This window comes from Corvus kubaryi, unplaced genomic scaffold (assembly GCF_017639235.1).
Source record: "Corvus kubaryi isolate FWS band 111438036 unplaced genomic scaffold, C.kubaryi_AGA036_p1.0 78, whole genome shotgun sequence".
In the NCBI taxonomy this organism is placed as follows: domain Eukaryota; kingdom Metazoa; phylum Chordata; class Aves; order Passeriformes; family Corvidae; genus Corvus; species Corvus kubaryi.
In genome coordinates this window covers 8807588-8825274 of record NW_024582065.1, presented here as the reverse complement: position 1 = coordinate 8825274, position 17687 = coordinate 8807588, and the positions used below count along the sequence as shown (strand labels likewise).

Sequence of the window (17687 nt, the reverse complement as noted above, 5' to 3'; positions counted from 1 at the left end):
CGGGGCCGGCGCGGGGCCGACGCGCAGGGCTCGACCGGGCGGGCGGCGCGGGGCAGGGCCCGGCGGGCCTCGAGCCGCCGCAGCGGGGGCGAGAGCGCCAGGCGGGCCGGGGTCACGGTGGACAGCTCCAAGGCCAAGACCTCTCTGGAGGCCCTGAAAATCAGCCTGCGGCAGCTCCGCTGGAAGGAGGTAAGCGCCCGGCAGCGGGACCGGCTCTCGGGGAACTCGCGGGGCTCCGCGGGGCCGCGTCCCCATCCCTGCCCCTGCTCCGGCCTAGCGCCGGTCCTGCCGAGGCTCCCCTCCCGTGCCGTGGGTCTGCCCCGCAAAGCCTTTCGCTATTCTACTCCTCCTCCTCCTCCCGTGCCTCTCTGAGGGCTGCTGCTGCCGGGAGTCTCCCGGCTGTGCCACCCCGACCCTGGGGCTACTTCTAACCAGATGTCGGGTCCGGAGCTGATTTGATTCGTGATTACGAGTGCCACGTCTAGTTATGCAAGCCAGAACAGGGGTAATCGGGTATTGCGCTTCCGAGCTTAAACTGATCACGGAAAGGACAAGAAAGAAACCTGCTCCCATGGGGAAACGTTTGACGTGTTGTGTAGATTTGCATTTCTTCTCTCCCACCCTTCCCTCAGGGCTTGGGTACGTGGGTCTGGCCCGGCAGAGCCGCTGCCTGGTGCTGTGGCTGCCCTTGTTTGCAAGGCGTGTCAGAGAGCACGGTGTATGAACGCAGTGGTATTAAGCCAGCTGATAATGCACCCGTAACAGGCTTTAGACTGCTAATTTACTTTATGTAGAGCAGCTATAGCTATTTTTTTCTCCTGCTGCTCGAGTCATGTGTTTTCTCATTGCTTTGTGCGGATTTCAGTGAGTGCCAGTATGTGCTGAACTGGAATCAGGACAATAGGGGAGCTGGCACAGAACTGATGCTTTGCAACTCCTTATTTAAATCCTGGAGAGATTTCTCAGATACATCTTACTATAGATGGTAAATTGTTCTCCAACTGTAAAGATTTTCTTTCCCTAACAGCTTTATAAATAGCTTTATAGAAGTTTACATGGCTTCAGGAGCTTTGTGAGGAACTTGTGTAAGAAAAAGGGTAATTGTAATCTGTCTGGAAGAGCGAAGGTGGAGGGAAAAGGAGAATTAAACCTGAGGATGAACTGTTTCTCACGTGCAGAACTAAGATGGAGCTGTGTGATCTCTGACCAGCAGCTACTCCACTTTACAAAGCTGCCTTTGGGATTGCCACTTACAAAATAATGATATTTTTGTGCACCTGATGCTTTTAAAACAAAATCTGTACAGACTTGGGGTAGACAGTGTGTTCTGTGCAGTTTCTAACCTCAGAGTTAAATGCTACAAATTTATTTTCTGGAAGACTGAATGGCAATAAATGTAACCTGTGTTTGTTCATAATGTCCTGAATACCTAATCCCACAAAGACATGTGTGCTTTGTGTCAGGAGGACTACTGCTTTCTCCTTCTCTGACTTCATAAAATTTTATTTCAAGATTTTTGTTACTTAAATCCAGTGGCAGAATTTCAAAACCTCTTTGCGCCAGCGCCCCAGTTCTCAACTCCTGCTTGTACAGCAAAATAGTAACAACATACCAGACTTGAAATTCAAACCTGCTACATTTACCTCTCTTAACCCTCAGTGCACCTGTGGCCTGTTTGTCAGCAGCCTTGCTCCATGTTTTATGCAATGACATGCAGAGCAGGGGCACTTCACACTTAATTTCTTTGGTTTTATGGTTAAATTTTATGTTCAGAGGGCCGGGAGCCATTCCAGAGAGGGTTTTTGGATCACTGATATCAGTTAGCCTCGCAGATTGTGCTGGGAGTGAGCCACACTTAGTGGTTAATTTTGTCTTTATAGTTTCCTGAGACTTGACTGTTTTGCATTTGTCTTGCACTTGATAGTCTTTCCTGCTAATTGACTTGTTTCACAAGCTCTTGTTCCTCTCATGAATCTCTGCACTGCATTAATCAGCTTTTTCCTTCCTGCTTTGCATCCCCCAACAGCAATTGCTGCTGCTTTTACTTCATCTCTCTTTGTTCCCTGTCTCCCTCAATATCCTCTCTCCTCCATCTCTTTCTTCAGTCAATATTTTTCATTTAGTTTGTTGCTTCCTCCTTTGGCCACTTTGTCTCTTAATAAAGAAGAGACCTAATATGGAATTTTGTGATGCTTGACTGCACCATCTCCGTGGCTGATAACTCATTCCCTGGAAACAAGTCACTGTCAAGTATTGCTGTATATCTTCAGCTTATAAATAGGCTAATAATATCTGGTCAGGATTTGAAGAGAAAAATACAATTGAGAAGAGAAATCCAAGGACAACTCTTTATTCGAGCTACATGTAATCCTGAAAGCTCTCCCTTTCAGACATTTAGAGAAACAACAGTGAAATATTTGTTCAGACCCCTGTCAGGGATGGCCAGAGCCTTGGAGCTGGTTGCACTGTTACAGCAGGACCAGCAGAGGGAACACGGATGTTGCTTGTAGGATCCATGAAAATAATACAAAAAAAGGCCTGGAAGTAGTAGTGAAATGCATGCATTTTAAGTACTGATGTTTCAGGGACTGCTATTCTACTGTTACCCCCTGTATAATACTTCTCAAGAGATTGCCCACTGTAGTAGATTTGATCCTTTTCCCTCTTTACTTCTCTTACATTTTCCTGTTCTTGCTTTTGTTTCGTTTCTGCTGTTTGCTGCTGGATGTGTTGGCTGGAATATTTTGTTGGGAGGAGACAGTATAATGTGCTCTTTCAAGTAGGCTCCTTTTCATCCATAACTTTTTCTGTCTAATGTATAGCATTCTAACAGTGTCATATACCCATTTTTTATTATTTTATTTTGTTTTAACTTGTACCTCCTGAAATCTCTGTCGTCTAATTTCCCTGCCTTGCTGGAAGAGCTTGGTTCCAGTCACAGTCTGTCCCTGCAATGTGCTCCATGATCATTTGTAGAAGTAAGACATAATGTACCATGTGATTACAGCATTGGCCACAGGGTAGTAGTTCATTAGTGAACTGACATATGGTAAATGCCATTATAAGACATACAAAAAAAGGAAGAATACTCTGAACATTGGCAATACTGGCGAGCAGTTTATTCTGTGGCACTGATATGTGGGGAAGAGGTGAAGGAGTCCAAGACAGCAAATTGACCATTGAGATTCTGTTACAGAAGCAAAAGACAGGAAAAGAAATCCAACTTTTTTTTTCAGCTTTGGGAATTTTGAGTAAATTAAATGATCAAGTGTGACAGGCCTGTGTGGGTGGACCTTTTAAGAAGCACTGCAGAATTTCCACACGTGTGCCAATTCTGCCGCTACCCTGGACAATGTGATCCAGTGTATCAGATTCTTTAAATGAACATGATATGCCAAATGAAATAATGGGCACAAATTGAGCTTGCATCCCGAGTTTATTCATCACTTAATGAATTATTTCTTCAGCAAGCTTTCAATTACCAGGAAAATGGAAGAAGCAGATGTCCCAGGCATCAAATATCCCAGTGTTGAGCATTTCATTTGTCTCGCTGTTCCGGAGCTGCACAGAGGTGTAGGGAGAGTTTCAGGTTTTATGCTGGAAAAGCTGACGAGTCATTTAACTTGTCATTAAACATGATGGAACAGACTGATGTGACCTGCGAGACAGTTTAAATTATTGACTTCTTGTCCAAAGGTAGAAATGACCTGTCAGACAGATTTGACTATGATGGATTATTAATCGTGTCAAAGTTGTAGAAACAACTCTATTCTCGTTATGGTTCCTTGTTTATTTTTTTCTGACAAATGTTGCCCAAATCTGAATAAAAAAGATTTACAAGATTTTAAAAAAGGATGGCTCCAGCCACATTTACAACCTCCATCCCACTGTGGCTGGTACCACCTTGGCACTGGATAGTGCAGATCTGAGGCTATTCCACCTGACCCAAGGCAGCTGAAGGTACAAGGTTTTATGTCCATCTTTCTTTTTAGCCGCTGCCCCGCACCAGGAGCTGGGAATGTGGTGCAAAGGCCTCTCCCACCACAGTAAGATTAATTTATAGCTGCCTGGCACTGCCAGAGGCGCCAGATAATCAAACTTGTTGGCTCCTCTCCAAACACCACTCTTACATAAAGTGTACTGCAGAGGTTACAGAATCCTCCCCAGCTCATTCAGGAGCTGAGTTTGATCCCATTGTTGGATAAGTCCAGATAATCTTGATTTCTCAGGAGCAGGGCCCTTGCTGTGCTATCCCAAATTTCCAACAAGGGGGTGCAGTGCTTCCATCTTCCTGTCCAGAGCTGCTCACTCCTCATCTGCTGTGAAATTATTTCGGTGCAGTGTTTGTAGGGAGCTTTGATATCCCCTGTAGATGAAAGGTGTTATATAAATGCAAATTTTGTTCCTTTCATTTCAATTTCATTTAATAAATAAATAAATTGCTCAGGTTTTAGTGGGAAGGGCACTCTGAGACTGAATGCTGCATCTGTATTCTGGGTATACCTGTGGAGAGAGGTTAAGGCCACTGATTGTCTTTCAGAGCCCAACAGAATTAATTTTCACTTGTACAAAAACAGATTTTGCAGGCTGAATAATAATGAAATAAGTGCAGAATCCACTGGCTCTTGTTAAATTGGGTTTCTCATCCCTGCAAGTAAGGAAACAGAAAGGATGCATTGCTCAATTAGCATTTTAAATTAATTTTTCAAGGCTATTTACTGAGGAAACTGAAATTTTAATTAAAGTAGCAAATAAAGTAATGCACTCAAAAGGTTTATGCAATTCTTTTTTCTGTCATACTCAAAGAAAAATAATCCACTGCTTAAAGAAATGTTTTAAAACAAGAAAAATTACATTTCAAGTAAAGAATAAGAAATATTCTTATATTTATTTCTTCTATATACTGGGGTTCTTTCAATACATAAATGGTACTGGGTGATGAGGGTGATAGGTATTTAATGCAAATGTGTCCTAACATGCTAAATATAGCAGATTTATTTGAAAAAGGTGTAGCCTAGTAATAGAAGCTCTTCCTGTGAATGTATTCCACATGGTAGTTAAATGGCATCTTCATGGAGCTGCAGATGAAATGGTTTTTTTGGCTTGATAAATGGGGCCCTGTCGAAGAGAATAAGTGAGAAAAAAGAAGAGCACCTTCTTTACACAAAACTAATTAGGTTTTTTATAAACCACTTTACTACTATTAGAAACTTGCTCTCAGTAATTGCCAGTGCTGCTTCTGAGCTCTTCAGAGTGCTTAAAAAAAGGGTGATCTTTTTGATAATAGAAAACAAACTACAGTTTTCCAATTTACGGTGAAATCTTGTGTGAATGGGAAAAGAACCTGAAATACTTAATATTGTTGAAATAATCGCCTTAGTTCTTAATAGTGGGAATACATATGCTCAACAAATGATTAATTGAATTGCAGGCTTTTATTTAAATTACAGGCTATTAGTACCAGAAAGGAATTAATACTGTAGAAATTAATACTTATAACTGGATATATATAAATGAATAATACAGTCATTGCACTTAAATATCTTGCTTTGAGTGTCCACTTTGCATTTATAACTTGTCTGTGGCTGATCAGAAGCTCAGGGCTTCTCAGTACAGCCCACACCTCAGTCATTTGGGCTTGGTTTCTAAAAACCTCTCTTGGTTTGTTCGCTTTAAAGTCTTGAGCTGATCCAAATATTCTCAGTTTTGCAACCAAAATACAGAGCTTGTTTTCTTTTGACAGTCAGAAGACTGTTTTTGAATGGTTTATGCTTAAGATGAGTGTTTAAAAAAGACAGGAATGAACAGATATTCCCAGACTGCTCAAAACTTGTTGCCTCTCTTTTGCAGTTTCCATTAGGCCGCCGCTTGCCGTGTGACATCTATTGGCACGGGGTATCATTTCATGATAATAACATTTTCTCAGGGCAAGTCAACAAGTTTCCAGGTACTTCACTTCTCTTTCTAGTTTAAACAAAATGCTTTAAGAATGCTTTATTTGACCTAGTTCTCTGTTTCACTGGTTTTTAATGTGAATTATCTGCCTAATCAGCTGATAGTATTTTTGGCATATTACTGGGTTTAGTGGGTGATTTCTGCTGAGGGGGTAAGGATATCAGAGTGGGTGTCTTGAACAATTTCTGAACTGAAATTTGTTTTGGAGAGAAAGTGGTTTTGATGAGAAGAATACTTCATACACGTGAAGTTAGGAAAAAGAGGAGTGGTAGGCTGTAATTTAAGTGAAGGATGCAATTACTGTCTGTTATCTGGCACTGATAACAGTGCTGTATCTTTGGATTTGGTTTTGATTCAAAGTGGAAAGAATCTGTTTTGTTTCGTACTCTAACTTATCTCAGGGAGAAGATTGAAGCAGAATTCCTTAAATGGATTTTTTAATATTGAAGAGTTCATGTCAGTCCTCATCTTATGATGACTCTTCTACTTTTTTAAGCTCCTTTTTTCTCATTTAATCCCTGTTGAGATCTCTCTAAATAAGAGCTAAGAGCTTAGGTATTGACTTATATAAGCCCTTTACTTCAGATTTATGGCTGCTGTTAGTGTGCTGTGAGCATAAGAACCTCAGATATCGAACTCCAGCCTTTATTTACCCTGGCTTTCTCCTGCCTGAGGGAAGTTCCCACTTAGGTGTAGGATGGTATTGTTTTCTGGTGGTTTGAATCAGTGTTAGATGAATATTACCTGTCTGTATTTTGGCTTCTACTTGGTGAACAAGTGGCTGCACAGGAAGCAAACCAGAGCCCTTCGGAGCTAGACCTGATTTCCAGGAATGTCGTGCTAATTTGATGCAGGGTTTTACTAGAAACTTTTCCATAGAAATAGCTTTTTAGTCATGTTCCAAATGGACATAAGACTTCAGCAAATGTTTGTTTGGCTGTTCACAAAATAACCTGTTCTTTGTGATGCAGATACTTAAATAACTGCAAAGTAAACACAAAGTGGTTGATTACATCTAAGTTACATTTGTACCTATTCCTGGAATGATAGGTTAGAAAAATAATTTTGGATTATGGCAAAGGCACTAGTTAATATTTGACTAAAGCTTTCTGTCTCTTATTCTGAGCTGTATTTTTGAGAATTATTTTTTTTCTAGTATTATACAGAAACACATACAATAGGAAATAGGCTGGGGAATACCACAATTATTGTGTCAGATTTTAAATCTCAAAAGATGTTCAGCTTTATTGACAGCAATGACCAGAGTGCCTTCCCAGCAGGGTGAGTAATGATACTCTGAAATGATACGTTTACTGTTAGGATGAGACTTCAGAGTGGGGTTTCTGTCACTTTGTTCTCTTCCCAGGCATGACGGAGACCGTACGGAAGATTACCCTGAGTCGGGCCATGAGAACAATGCAAAGTCTGTTTCCTGTGGAATACGATTTCTACCCTCAATCCTGGATTCTGCCAGAAGAACTTTCCCTCTTTGTGGAAGAGGTACACAGTTTTTACTCTCAGAATACTACAGTGATCCATGACATCTTTTCCAGTTTGCCTGGGATCAGTCATGGTCTGGATGTCTGGATGTTAGCTTTGTTTGTTACATTCTGGAATAAGCTTCAAAACAACTCCGCTTCTCTGCTGTGCCAGGAGAGGTGGCTGAAAATTGAACCTGATAGAACCATAAGCCCTTTCCCTGCATGTTCTGCTGGCCTGAGAAGGTTCCAGTACAGTGTGGCGAGTGTGGTGCTTCACCAGGTTCATTGTCACTGAAATCTTTTCAGTCCACTTGGCCCGAAGAGCCTTTTGTTCTGTGCATTGTTAAATACACTCACATCATCTCATGTCAAACTGTTGTTTTGTTTAATACTCAGAATATAATAAAATGCCATTCTTTTTCTGCTTTTTTGAAAAAGGGTGATGCTGTGTGTTGGTGTTTGGTTTTGTTATTACAAATATTTTAAAATATAATATATGTTTGTTTAACCCTGTCTGACTCATCCAGCATGTTCCTGCATCCTACAGTATGCTCTGCTTGGAAAAGTGAGAGCAGAAAGGTCTGGGCTTTAACAGAGTTCTGTACTGGGTGCAACTTTTTAGATAATTACCATATCTATAATCCAGCTGAATTCATTAATATATTTTAATAGATACTCTTCAAGTGGGCTGGGTCACTGCCATGGCACTGCTGCAAGACCAGTCTGTAAAAGGAGTGTAAATCATCCAAGCAGTTTAGCAAGGACAGGTAGATCAGTGCACATGGGCTGGAGGCAGACTGTGAGGAGGGTGCAGTGGGTGGTGGGGATGAGCCTTTTGGGAGCAGAAGGCAGCGCTGGGCCCGGCTGAGCTGCCGGCGGCCCGCTCAGCCAGCCCCGTGCGCCGGCACCAGGTGGCACTGCGAGTTAACGCTGCTCTGCTTCCACTCCCTGCATTCAAACGCTGCCGTTTGTGTTCCAAGAGGAACAGATGTCCAGTAACACACTCCTAGGAGTTTCCTTTGCATATGTTCTTCCATCTGTGTTGGAGAAAAGCATAGTTCTTGTTATCAAACATTATATTTTATGTTGTAAGAGTTTATGTTCTACTTAACACAAGTTCGGAGTGTAACCCCTCCAGAACAAGAAAAAATACAACCCAAAACATTCCAAATCCCCTGTGAACCATAAAAGGTTCAGAGCACTTTTCACTTGCAGTTTGGTGAGTTCTCAGCAGGAGTTCTCCAGTCTTTTCTGTTGTTTATTTGTTCATATGTGGTTTTGTTTGCTTTGCAGCCCTAGTGCTGCCAAAACCGTCAGCTCTCCGAGTCTGCATTTCAGCTTGTTCACAGCAGACAAGTGGGGATCAGCTTCAGTGGTGCCTGCATGTCAGACATGTCCCTGGAGGAACTGGGACACGCTGGAATATGTTAGTTATCAAAAGTCACAAACTGTGTCAGTGCAGGTGTAGGTTAGACACGAGAAGATGGTTTGGTGCTGTTCATAGTGTAGGGTTTTGTTGCAAAGGTCTGGATGGGAAATGAGCACCTGTGAGATTTTGCCTGTAATAGAAATGATTATTGAAAGAAGAAACTCCTTGAGAATTTAAATCTTGCTGCTTCCCCCATTTGCACTACAACATTTCAAAACAATTTCTCAAATATCCTTATTGTGCCTCATTTCTGTAGTCATGATAGTAAACGTTTTCATACATACGTATCAGTAATGAAATCAAATGCTGTCAGCTTTCCCCTATACCTAGATTCAGGTAGAAAACACTACAGGTAATCTAATATTAATCTTCTGTGCTTTGAAAACCAGTAATTGAGAAAACTGCACTGAAGTTGTGTTGGATGAGCTTCATACTGGAAATATCAACAAAAAGGTAGTTCCCTTAATTTCATTTATATTGAAATGAGATGGTGATGGGTGTTTTCATCAAGGGCTTAAAAGTTCATTTTACTAAGTAAATATATATTTAGCTATTTCCAGTATTCACCAATTTTTTACTTTCTAAAACATTTTGTACTAACATGTCACTGTACCAGAAGATGAATTACAGATAAGCAAATCTCTCAGGTGCTGCAGTCATCACTTCTTCACTAGCAGGGAAGAATATGTTGGAATGTGTGTGCTGAGGACATTTCCAACATGAAATTCCAATTTCTGAAGAATAACTAGCTTGGGATTCAAAACAGGACCTTGATTGTTCTCATACTTCCTTCTTTGTGTTGTCTGTGAGGATGATGAATAGGCCAGTATGATTAATTTTTAATAAGAATCTAATTTGGATGGTCTAATTTCCAGCACAGCATATTTTTGGTGGTTTAATCAGGTTTTCAGCTTTTGGAGACCTCTTAGGCATAGGCATGAATATTCTAGTCTTTGTGCTGTCAGATCTTATAGCCCATTATTTGCATTTTTTCCAGAACACCATATTCATTCAGCCTGTGTTTCCTCATGAAAGCCAAACCTGCAGATTTTCACCAAGCTCTCATCTTGCTGTTAACTGTGCATGGTCAACATGCTTTTTAAAGATAATTTCTTTCTGTCAAGCAAAGGACACAGAAATATCTCATTTCATATAAAGTCATTTTCCTACATGACTGAATTTTCTAAGTCTGGACAAGCCTCCTCATAATGAGAATTTGAAAGAATATAGTTGAGGGGATTGTGGAGAATTGGAAGGCGACTCTTGGGAATTTCCTTGAAGATCAAGAAACCGTCTGTTTTCTTCAAGACAGTAAATCTGCTAAAAAACAGACTGACTCTGGATTACTATTCCCCCTTTCCCCACCAGCCTATCTTCATCTGCCATGTGTAGGTTTTGATGGACTAAAAAGCCTGAATAATATCCAGGCCTTTTAATCCGTTAAAAAAAAGGAATAGAAAATGATGAAAAAAATTATTTGCTTTTCATTTTAAGAGGAGATCTCAGAGGCCAGTGATTGTTACAATTTTTAAAGGCAGGTTCTTTTGCATCTTCAGCAATAGTCCCTGAAAAGCATCATCTCTTTTGGAAAGGTGCTGCTGGAGCAGAGCAGACGTAGCCTGAGGGGTGAACAGCAGACATGGGACTGGGAGGCAGATTCTTCCACCTGGTGTCACAGCGGTTCTTTACTACTTTCTGCCCCAGGAGGGCATTATTGGCACTTTGTATGTTCAACAGGAGTCACAGCAGGGTGTGTTTGGTCATGGAGGGTTAAGATTAACCAGGTGTCTCTCTGTGGTGCTGACTTTAACAACGGTGAACCAGAGAACTCCTCTGCTCTGCAGGGTAATGTCACATCAGGGGAAGATTATTCTATAGTGGTAAAAAGACTAGGACATAAATCCTGCTTTCCTTCTTTGCCCATCTAGGCCTGCTGATCTACTTGGACCTATTTATCCACATGCCATTTATGTAAGCCTGACCTCCACTGAGGCGTTTTATCCCTCAAAGTGACCTATTTTGAAGAAGGATCTTTCACTGAGTCAGTGTGACACCTGTCCGTGAGAAAAATCCTAGTCTGGATAATGGATCTTGAATTTCTGCTGCAGCTGGTAGGAAGGCTTTTAGCAGGGTGACTCTCAATGAAATAAATAACTGGGTAGGGTGGAGCCAGAAGCCCTTGAGGCCTTGGGAATCTCACTGCTAACACAGCTGGGCCTCTCCTGGGGGTCAGCAGCCTGATGTCACAGCAGAGGTTGCTGCTTTAAAATCACAATGATCTGACCATGCTCAGTCTTTTCCTGTGGGCTGATTTTTTCCTCTTTCATTCTGCAGTGCCAGTGCTGATGGTGGCAACTGATTTGTTCTTTCTTTGTTAGCTTGTGTTCCTCAGGCTTCTAAAAGTCAATCTGCAGTTGTTGCTGGCGAGCCGCAGGGTAAAACCAGATCTCCGACTCGGCTCAGCACGTGCCTGGCTGAAGGGAGAGGGAGAGCAGCTGCAGGGCTGGTGCCCTAAAATGTGGGAATGCAAGAAAGGAGCGGTCAGTGCTGAGACATCCCTCTGGTTTGGAAGGAAGAGGTTTTGAGTGCTTTATTGTCCTGAATCCCATGAGTACCTGATAAACCTGCTAGCCTGCATCCTGCATTTCTTTAGCTGCTTTCTTTGTTAGGGCTCCCCTTTCTTTCTCAATTTCATTTCTGATTGAGGCATCCCCATCTCTGCAGTTCTGACTTTTGCTGTACAAGTAATAAATAAACTGGAATTTATTTAGGCAGTGGGGAATATGCATGTAACATGAAAGCTCTGATATTCAGCAGATGTATCAGTGACATAGTTAATTATACCTGTACATGGTTCAGCATTCCCCAGGTTTATTAACACTGGGGATCTGATGGTGAAAAATTTTCAGTGGTGGAAAAAGGTATTGTTAGTGGCCAATTTGTACTTCAGTTTTCCTTCTTCTGGTAGTATTTGCATTCATACCTCAATAAATAAGGCACCTTTCCTCAAGTTAATGATTGTCAGTAGTTGTTCAAAATGCAGCACGAAAGTTTAACTTTGCAGTTTCATGTACATTAGTGACTACTAGAATGGATCTCATGAGATATACCACATTTCCTTCTGTAAATTGGAACAGAACATTAAAAAGAAGTTCCTGAAATGATTTATACAACGGCTTGTTAAATAAAATGGCCTTTTGTCTGTACTAGTAATTCCCTACTTGTGCTTTTTTGTTTCTCCTTGTGCTTAGTGTGTCAGCACTGTTTATCTTCTGCCTTTTTTGCATGGTGTTTACTACTCTGGTGATGTGATCATGCTATTTTTATTTATTTTTGTTTGCTGGCTTTCACAGTATCAACCCTTCTTCCCCTCCCCAGTTAATGCCTTTCACTGTAATGCTTTTCCTTCTAGGTTCGTATGATGAAAGACAATGATCCATCCTGGAAGCCTACTTTTATTGTAAAGCCTGATGGAGGCTGCCAGGGGGATGGAATCTACCTCATCAAAGACCCAGGTGACATCAGGCTGATGGGGAGCATCCAGAGCCGGCCAGCTGTGGTCCAGGAATACGTTTGCAAACCACTGCTCATGGACAAACTGAAATTTGATATTCGTCTCTATGTCCTGCTGAAATCCTTAGAACCCTTAGAGATTTATATAGCCAAAGATGGACTTTCTAGATTTTGTACAGAGCCCTATCAAGAACCCACTCTCAAAAATTTGCACCAGGTTTTTATGCACTTAACCAACTATTCACTAAATATCCATAGCGGGAATTTCATCCATTCTGACAGTGTAAACACTGGCAGCAAGAGGACTTTTTCAAGCATTCTGTGCAGACTGTCTTCCAGAGGAGCTGATGTCAAAAAGCTCTGGTCAGATATAATTTCATTGGTGATTAGAACAATTATTGCACTGACACCAGAACTGAAAGTTTACTATCAGTCTGACATACCAGCAGGAAAACCTGGGCCAACTTGTTTCCAGGTAAGTTGGAATTTCTGCCAGGAATGCAGTTACTTCTATGCATAGATTAATTTTCTTTAATGTGTTTTATGCCTTTTTCAAAAGGCTTCTCTAGTTATGGTGGTGCTCACTGGTGGGAGCTGAGAGCTCAGAGCTCCTCACCCAAGTCAAACCTCAGTCTCCTGACCTGTGTTACTGCCAGCCCTAAGGAAATACAGAGAATTTTCAATGGATGTAGTTTGTTAGCAACAGTATTCACTCCAGATTCCATCTTCTGCATGTTAGAAGTGAAGCTTTGCAGGTTCCTAACACAGTTTTGGTCCTGGCAATTTTAAGATCCTCTCGTCACGGGTGCCAAGATTCCATATTGGCAGATGCAGATATTTAGGGATGGGGATGGTGTGAAAGGAGCCATTAGTATGGGAGACAAGTGGCTTCTGGAGTTATTCAGCACTATGTGGAATTTCTCAGTTATTTCTTTTCTGCCCCTCAAATGTTTCTTCCTCCTTAGTGTTGCCATATGGACAAACAGTGCATTCTGTAGAACACTGTGAGTAGAACTGAAGTAACATATTGCTTGTTATGCACAGATTTTAGGGTTTGACATTCTCCTAAAGAAAAACTTGAAGCCCATGTTACTGGAAGTAAATGCAAACCCCAGCATGAGAATAGAACATGAGCAAGAGGTAAGAGTTCTCAATGTGATGTTGGAATGAAATTGCTTAGGTTGGGTTTTCTGGGCTTTTTTCCTTGTTTGAAAGATGAAAGCTGTCTGCTAATATGAAACCTCCAAGGTTCTCTGTAATTTTCTGCTTTGAAATCATTGCTAATCTTATATGTAGGAAATATGACTTATTGGAATTGTGAAAGCTCTCCATCATCTTTGTCATAAATGCATTTATTCATCATCTCCTGCAGTCGTTAATTGTGTTTAGGGGATTGTTAATAATCTTTTTCATGTTTGTATACATAATATAAATGGTAACATCGGCAGCAATCTTTTTTTAAATATTTCAGTTTACTAGAGAAATTTGCCACATTTTGTTGTAACGTCATACTGAAAATGCAAAGGTATTTGTGCATCTTTGAAGCAGTATTTTTGTAATCCATCATCGTGTATTTAAAATATAGATGAAGTGCATGAAGTTTGATCAAATGTGGAATAAACCACCCTTAGTTCTGTAGTGAATAACTGTATCCCTCTGTGATGGAAAGCTTTCTCCTGGAGTATTTGAAAACGTCCCAAGCCCTGTTGATGAAGAAGTGAAAGTTGCTGTCATCAGAGACACTCTGAGGCTGGTGGACCCTCAGAAAAAGAAGAGGAAAGATACCCAGTAAGTGTGTTGATTTTCCTTGGTTTTGCATCAGTGTCTTGCATTAAGTAGAAAAGTGAAGTACTGCTTTTTCCTGAGAAGGTCCACAAGCTGATAGTAAATCAGGATATACCAGTTCCTCTGGAATATCTTATTCTGAACTGGTGCAAACAGTTCAGTAACTCAGATTTATTTATTTGTGCTTCTACTTGAGGCCTCCTTTTTTTATCCAAAACAGTCATGAAACATAAATTTGTGTATTAATTTGCTTGCAAGTCACAAATTACTCTGAATGAATATTGTATTTAAAAATTGCTTCCTTAATCTGTGATAATAAACAGAGTTAAATTTATGATCTAGGAACGAGAGGAGCTGCCTGAAGCAGCTTGCACAGGAATGCCTGTGGTGGGATCAGGCTGAGAGCAATCATATCTTCTTTTTTGATGAAACACTTTATTTTAAGCAGTTCCTTGAAGACATGAAAGGGTGATTTTTTTTCTTTTTTATTTTTTCCTTAGAAATTCTTGCTCATAGGTCTGCCTCCATGCTAGAGTACCCATTTTGTTCTTCTCTGGGCACTCAGTGGTAACCTGAAATGTTACTCACATTCCATAATGATTTCAAGTGCAAATTTGCTGTCCTTTTGTAGACAGAGGCCCATGAACAAGACATGACTGATAATACTAACAAGTTCTGTATTATTGTAATATTATTATCAGATCAAACGCTTCCTTCAAAGGCAGTGCCACACGCAGAGGTTGCTGTGGTCAGTGTACAAAACGTTTTGCAAAGCAATTTAAACTCTGTGTTGCCTGTACTTAACCTCTACCCTTAAAGATTACTTCAGTGCTTGGAGCTGAAAAAGATAATTTTTTAACCTGTAATTATGTAACTAGTCATGTCGTTTTTTTCTGCTGAAGTTATGTCAGGCATTCATTAACTACATATTAGATATGGAAAAAAGGCAAATGATAATTACAAATAAATTGCTAGAGGATGCCAGTGTGTGTGGAAGGCTCATTCAACTGAGGATTCTTCTCTGATACATTTTGAGTGCTAAATAATTTCTAACAGGATTAGTTGGTGATGAGATAAACCACTGGCTCTTCACAGCAAGAACTCATCAGTGGTGCAGCTTTTCTTTCAGGCTAATCTGGTTAACAGAGCATCCTGTAGATGAATATTTCTGTGTCTGCACCATCAGTCAGCCTGCAAAGGGCAATGCCTTGGGACCTGTTGGTGAGCATGTGCAGGAACTCATGTGACAACTGCCCACCTTTCCATTGACATTTACCCCTTCTGCTTCCACGTGCTTTTTATTGAACTGGGGATGGCATGTGGAACTTCAAGCAAAACTTGGCCTATTGATAGAAAAAAAAAAGTCTGAAAGAATTGGTGTTCTGACAGCTAACCAGCAGCAAGCCTCACAGACTCAAGTTTTGATGCTAATTAAGTAAGGGGCAATCATCTCAGGAAGGTTTTAGCAATATATATAACATAGAGTTTGAACACACAGGGGAAATACTGAGAAGTCTGAGCCACATCTCAGGTAAATATTCTGCTGTGGAGATGGATTTGATTTCCTTCTAATTATCTCCCAGATTAAAATAAATGAGGCATCTAAATGAAAGTGAGTTTTAGAAGTCATCCTGAAGTACTTCATTATCAGGAAAGATTAACAGCTGAGATTTTTTTACGTTTAATTTTCCCTCATCTTCACAGGTGTTTTGATATTTTTTTTCCTCCTTCCTATCATGTGATGTATAATATTGAAAAAAAGGTTAAGCTGAATAAGATCAGTTTATCATTCCATACATATCTCTTAATTTTTCCAGCACAACTCCAGTCTTTACATGCAGGGATTGCTGGTAATTATCGTGGCAGTGCCAACAATTAGTGATTGAAAATCGGCAGTGATACATGTTCAAGTCAATGTATTTAAATATGCATGGTGGCTTTTCTTCCACAGCAGAACTGATCTTTTCCTAGTTTTAAGTCTCTTAATGTGGAACTCAAGTTTCACTTGTCATTAAGAAATTAAAACATTTAATAAAATAACATGGAAGTTACTCACTCTTTGCTCTGTTTGTGTGGCAGTGCTGTTCTCATGGATTTTAAGGCTTGAGCAGATGATGGCAAACATCCAGGCCATTGACATGCTGGAGCAAACCCAGTGCTTTGTGTGACTGAAACTTGTCTGAAGCTTGTGTAGTAATTATTAAACTTGCTCTGGATTCACTCCTTACAACAGAGGTGCTGTTCACAGCCTGCTGAAGGTGGGATAAGGCTTCAGCTAAAGGAAATTTGCACAATTAAATGAATGGTCTAATGACGCTGAACAACATGTAAAGTAAATCAACGTTACTTATATAAACAGCAGTTTAATTAAGATAATCACTGATGCAAATCATTGTGTATGTTGTGCCTCCAACAGAAAATCCATTTCAAAAGGCTTTGCAAACTTTTATTTTTCTGTGCCTAATTTGTAATCTTGATAGTAGTAAAAAGGTTTTAGTTTCACTGTTTGTTTAATTATTAGCAATATATTCTTCTTCAAATTGCATTAGTTTGGAGGAGCAAAAAGGAGTCTCAGTCTCATGTAAATGCTGTGTATTCTCCACTGGATGTCAGATGTTTGGAGGTATAATGGCAAGCTGGGAGGATCATTTGGAGCAGGACTGCTCAGCATGTTCTAGGAAGATCATTTATATCATCTCAAAAATGCTAATGACCCACTTTCCTGTCCTGTCAAAAATATTTATGCCCTAGTTTATTAATGCTAATTAATCCAGCAATAATAAGGACCTCTTTGTATTTTGGTTGCTGTTGTTTACTCTGTATCCTAGTGTGATCTCTTGCATTTACATGCCTAGTTTCTTACATATCTCAAGACAGAAAACAAGCATTTTATTCTTTTGATAAAGAAATCATAGCGTTATGGCATGCGTGTCATTAGAAATATGAGTTGCTCATGGAATAAAATCTGCTTTTTCCTTGCTAGAGATGATGAAGGTGCAGCCCCCTAAGTAATATAATGACTTTTATTCAGCTCTGAAATAGCCATTGACAGAAGAAAGAATTGAAACACTTTGGAAATGAAATGTAATTTAATCTATGGCTGTTACAAAAACAATCAATTCCTTGTGCCCTCCAAACGGAATGCTTTTGCTTTATTACCTATCACGCCCTTGCTGTTTCATTGCTAGTTTATCTTTTCTTGGGTGCTGTTCTCTCTCACTGCCACTGCAGTGCTTTTTTCCATTTGAAACCAGCCTTGAAATTTATTTGTGATGTTCTGATTATTTTTTTCCCCTTCTTTTTAAAATATGTCAGGTGCAATTCTCTTCTCTGGGTTCTGTGGCTCTAGCAAATGTCAAATATGATTAACTAATTTCCTGAGCAGGAAGAACCCCAGTGTGGTCACTCTCAAATTTTTGCAAGATCAGCATGCAAACACTGGCTAATGTCACTCTGTTCTGAGAGCACCCTGTAAATATTAATGTCTGTCAGACTGACTTTTTTATTTTGTTCTTTTGGTTTTA

The 17687-nt window shown here is 40.3% G+C and overlaps 1 protein-coding gene across 1 annotated transcript in view; it reads left to right on the top strand.

Moving 5' to 3' along the window:
- Window positions 1–3: 3 nt before the first annotated feature.
- TTLL11 (tubulin tyrosine ligase like 11) overlaps window positions 4–17687 on the top strand; it is a gene marked incomplete at its 5' end in the record, with an annotated part of 36384 nt that continues 18700 nt past the window's right edge. The window contains 6 exons of the mRNA XM_042052793.1: window positions 4–189; window positions 5851–5947; window positions 7322–7455; window positions 12278–12853; window positions 13423–13518; window positions 14048–14166. Of these exons, the coding sequence (XP_041908727.1) occupies window positions 4–189; window positions 5851–5947; window positions 7322–7455; window positions 12278–12853; window positions 13423–13518; window positions 14048–14166 (1208 nt within the window). The remainder of the gene's footprint in view (window positions 190–5850; window positions 5948–7321; window positions 7456–12277; window positions 12854–13422; window positions 13519–14047; window positions 14167–17687) is intronic.